Genomic DNA, 5,046 nt, shown 5'->3' on the forward strand with positions numbered 1-5,046 from the left:
GCTCATATATTTTAAGTTTCTATAGATTTTCTTTTTTAAATATATACGAATCATCAACCATATTTTTTTTATTATATAGGTTATATCTCCTATTTGTCATGATTTTTTTTTTTGTTATGTGAATTTTATTTTTAATGATTTTAATTTTTAAAAATTAAAAAATTATTGTATATGTAATTCTCAAATATAAGTTCTAGTGTTGCATTATTGGTTGCTGTTTAAAATTTTACTAATATATTATTTTTTATTAATCCTAATTATATAAAATAAATTATCTCGAGTTTATGTTTTTAATGTGCTTCATATTTTATATTTAGTTGAAAGGAAATTATCTTGAATATAAGAAAAAATTATTAATTCTGTATATTGTATTTAACTATTTCTATTTTATGTATTATAGTTTAATATTTGGTGTTATAAACTTAAATATAATAAAATAAAAATATTGATGTTCACTACATTAATTTTTTAGTTGATTATATTGAGAAAGAAAAGATTTTGAAACAAAATAAATGATAAGTTTCTTTCAAATAATTTAATTATTCATATTAAAAAAGATATTACCATCGTCAAACAAAATTTTTCTAAAGCACTATTATAAGTTTTTTTCTTTTTGTTTCTTTTGATTTACATGTTATATAAAATTATTATCTATTATAAATTTTTTAATTATTAATGGTTAAGTTCAATATATTAGTTTTAAAAATTTTTAACTTTATTCTTCTTAACCTTTGGCCCCCCAATAAAAATTGGCTAGCTCCGCTCTTGCTAGTTGGTTCAGTTATCCATGTTTATTATTTTATTACGTTTAATGAAATTTTTATATTTTTATTTTAAACTAAATAAGTGTTCATAATTTATGGAGGACTAATTATTGTTAATCAAACTTAAAGTTTTTATATTTTATTTGAAACTTTTTATATTTTTATTTTGAATTAAATAAGTCTTTATAATTGATGGAGGACTAATTATTGTTAATCAAAATTAAGTTTTTTATATTTTATTTTGAATTGAATAAGTCTCCCTAACTGATGAAGGACTAATTATTGTTAACCAAAATCATACTTATTATTTTAAATCACATAATGTTGTTATGGCATATTAATACATCCATGTGAAATGATGACCTCTACTATAGTATCACATTAATACAACGTCATATTGAAAAAAAAAAATTGTTACACGTCATGTTGAAAAAATATTATTACACGTTATGTTGAAAAAATATTATTACATATCATGTTGAAGAAAAGCTGTTATACGTCATATTAAAAAAAATGTTGTTATGCACTATATTCAAAATGTTATTATGCAACATATTAAAAAAAAAGTTATTACATGTCATGTTAAAAAAAAATTATAATATGCTATATTGAAAAAAAGTTGTTTTATATTATATTAAAAAAAATTATTACACACCATATTCAAAATGTTATTACATGTTATGTTGGAAAAAAAAATTATCTCATGCCATGTTTAAAAAAAAATTAAACGTCATGTTGAAAAAATATTACAATCATCTCTTAAAATCTTCAAAAATAGTAAAAAACATCTTTCTAGCAAAAGTATTGAACTTCTTTTATGAAATCATTAAGAAGTGACATAAACTTTTGCAATTCATCAACAAAAGCATCTGACAAGAACTTTTTTAAAATTTTTTATGAGATTTTACCAAATTAAAGATGAATGGAAGCAATCAAAATGCAAAAATCATTTTCTTCCCTATAGTTCTTTTTCACCTTCCATTTATTTTCGCTTTTTCTTTATTTCAATTTTACACCGAATTTGAAAAAATTGAAACTTTTTGTTTATTTGAAGATAGATGGAAAATCTTGAACTATTCATTTCTTTTCCTTTCCAACCAAAACACAAAAACCGTTTTCTTCTTTGCAGTTATTTTCACCTTCTTCTTCTTTCTTTTTTTTTTTTGTTCACTTTCTCTTTATTTCAATTTTGCACCAAATTTGAAAAAATTGAAACCTTTTGTTTATTTCAAAATGAATGGAAAAATCTTGAACCATTCTTTTCCTTTTTTTTATTTAAATTGTTTTTATTATTAAGATTTTTAAATGTGAAGATAAGCAAATCAAAAATATAGTTCTTAATGGTTTGAAAGGTACCAAAGAGTTGAGAGAGCAGAGAGAGTTGGATGGACAATTTTGGGGATAATATGAGAGAGAAATCGATAGTATCTGATTTGTCTAAAAATATTTTAAAGATAATTAACTTTATATTTAAAGGTATTTTAAAATGGACTTATAAGGATGTGTATTTCTCATAATTTTTTTTTTCATGTTATGGGTCTAGTAGGTTTCAGGCATGTGAGATTGAACTTAAGGTGTTTTTGAATTTAAATTTTAAAAAAGCCCAATTCAATTATACTACATTCAAATTATCTAATGTTAAATAAATAAAAATCAATAAATAAATAAAATAACCTTAAATTGAGCCGAACAAAATGGGATATCTAGAAGCTAAGTCTCTGCCTGCCATAGTTACACTTCCTCTTTATTTGCTTTAATTTAAGAGTATGAAGCAAGGAGACAGTAAGTCAAATCAACACTGGTAACATGAGCAGTATAGGTATAAGAGCTTCTATTACTCCAAAAACTCGTAGTAAAACCATTCCCGAACAAGGCAAATATGCTTCAATTAGCTGAAATAGATAACAAAAAAATGAAGTGGAAATTAAGTGTCCATAAGATGAGCAAAACAAGGATTATATAAAAATCAATGCTTATTTATATTGGTTAACATCTCAATGATAGCAAGTCCTATGAAGGTTTCAATTACTTATTATTAAGTGTAAAGCGTTTTCGCTTAATCCTCATCTCTTGGAGACAGCAGAACTTGGTTGATCATTTGGTCCAGATTCTTGTAAGATGACCCTTTGGAACTGCTAGTGGCCTCCTCTGCTTTTCTCTTCCAGTCTAGAGCTTTCTTCTTCATCTCTTTACCCTTTTCTCCTTCCATTAACTCTCTAACAAGGCCCTCAACTTCATCCCTCTTAACATCAGTGTTAATTTCCATGCCGATTCCCCATTTAGTACAAGCATATCGACAGTTGGTTTGTTGCTCGGCAAAAAATGGCCAACATATCATGGGAACGCCACCAGATATACTTTCAATCGTAGAATTCCAACCGCTATGTGTTAGGAATCCTCCAACAGAAGGGTGGCTCAGAACTTGTTCCTGTGGGCACCAAGTTGCCATTAGTCCTCTGTCTTTGGTCTCCGCTACGAACTCCGCCGGCACGACTGCCGACTCACCACCAACAAGGTCTGGCCTGATGACCCACAAAAAGGTTTGGTTACTATTAGCTAGCCCCCAAGCGAATTCCGTTAGCTGATCAGCTGTCATGACAGTGATGCTTCCGAAATTCACGTAAACAACAGAGTTGGGCTCTTTGGAATCGAGCCATTGGATACACTCCGGCTCTTCCTTCCAAAGATTTGATCCAAGTTGTTTCAAATCATTGTCATGGACATGATGGTTCAGAACAAGATGCAGGAGACCCACTGAATAAATGGGAGGTAGCATTGGAGAGAGGGCAACTAACACTTCATGCTCCAAGTCATCAAATGTATTCAATATTATAGCTGAGGCCTTTAGAGCTCGTTCAGTTTCACCGAAAATGAAATCAAGCATAATGAAATTCGGGTCAGTTGTCCGGATAAATGTTGGTAGATCCCTCAATCTGATACCTTCCATCGCCGGTATCCAATCTATGACAGTATCCAAGTATCCGTTCGTTAAATAGCTTTCATCTGCAAATTAAAGATACAACAATAACATCAATAACGGTTTCTCATGAAAGGGATAAAAGCTTAAAAACTTGGATCTAAAAAGACTATCTAGAAAGCTTGTTTTGGAGTGATAATATAATTACCTTTGAGAGGTGTATAACCCTTTTCCATTAGTTGGCGATAGTGAAGATAACCGAGGAAGCCACATGCGCTAGTGGTCCAAAATAGAACTTCAGGGACGCCAAGTTCTTCAGCTGCATCAAGAGTGAAGCTCATGACCCCATCCGAAACAATGCAAGAGACAGGAGGAACGTTGTCTGAGGAGGAGTCGTTGAGCTTATGTAGAAGTTGATTAAAGTGAGGCAAGCAGGTTTTCCTGGTGGACTCGCACAGGGATGGAATGTCTTGGGTAGCATCGACATCAGTCGGAGGGAGGCCGTCAGGAATCGTTTCGAAACGAAAGGAAGGGAGACCATTAAGAGCATCAGGACCTCTGGACTTAAGAAGACGTTTGTGGTTGAACTCTGTGTTGACAAAGGTGATATGGAAGCCTCTGTGGTGAAGTATTTTGGCTAGCTTTAGCATGGGATTGATATGGCCTTGAGCAGGGTAGGGAATACAAACTGCATGAGGCTTATCCGCGACACCCAAAGAACCCATTGTCTCTCTTTCACTCTGAAAGCAAGCGAACGCCAAAAATAAGTTTAAAGAAATACTCCAATGAACGAGTGATTTGTGAAGGAAGGATACGCTTCAGGGGAGAGACTTGGGTTCCATTTTATAGCCGTCTGATGGACGGTTTACAGCACTTTCTTTCCAGTACAATAATATAAGCAGGTAGGAAAACTACCAGTCAAATGGACGCCAAATTTCTGAGGAGGACAAGGCAAAAGTCAAATAAATCAGGCAAGCCTAAAGAAAACAAAATAGTCCTACTCCAATACATCGAAGAGCGTAAATAAAATGATGAAATACAATTATGATTTTTAGAGTGGCAAATTCCTGTAACCCGTGGGGCGGTTGTATTGAACAGGAACAAAATTGATTTATTTGATAAAAAGCAGAAAAGTCTTTACAAGGCAGCGCCCGCGCCACGAGAAGAGTCATCGCTTCCCTTGTGTACATGGGCAAATGGCTACGGCGGTGGACGCACTTGATCAAAGATTATGTAACCAAACACGCCATTCCCCATCCTACAACTAATCAATGCCCTTAATAACAAAATCATAAATTTCCATAGTGATCATGTCTGATCATCCAACATCTGCTTATTCTTTACATTTTTTTTATTGGCACTATT

At 31.6% G+C, this 5,046-nt stretch overlaps 1 protein-coding gene across 2 annotated transcripts; it reads right to left on the minus strand.

Annotated features, from left to right (window-relative positions):
• Positions 1–2,580: 2,580 nt before the first annotated feature.
• Positions 2,581–4,515, minus strand: LOC110416899 (7-deoxyloganetin glucosyltransferase-like). 2 transcript variants are annotated; one of them, XM_021429030.2, is made up of 3 exons: positions 3,890–4,515; positions 2,794–3,767; positions 2,581–2,656 (listed from the first exon to the last, which is right to left on the minus strand). In XM_021429030.2, exons 1-2 carry the CDS (start codon positions 4,404–4,406, stop codon positions 2,821–2,823), a joined length of 1,464 nt encoding a protein of 487 aa, XP_021284705.1. In that variant the 5' UTR covers positions 4,407–4,515; the 3' UTR covers positions 2,581–2,656; positions 2,794–2,820. The 2 variants fall into 2 exon arrangements, with proteins under 2 accessions (XP_021284705.1, XP_021284704.1); XM_021429029.2 differs by lacking the exon at positions 2,581–2,656 and having other exon boundaries at positions 2,705–3,767.
• Between the last annotated feature and the right edge of the window lie 531 nt (positions 4,516–5,046).

The sequence above is a fragment of the Theobroma umbraticum genome, unplaced genomic scaffold (genome assembly GCF_002168275.2).
Source record: "Theobroma umbraticum cultivar Fairchild unplaced genomic scaffold, ASM216827v3 scaffold_51.0, whole genome shotgun sequence".
Classification (NCBI taxonomy): Eukaryota; Viridiplantae; Streptophyta; class Magnoliopsida; order Malvales; family Malvaceae; genus Theobroma; species Theobroma umbraticum.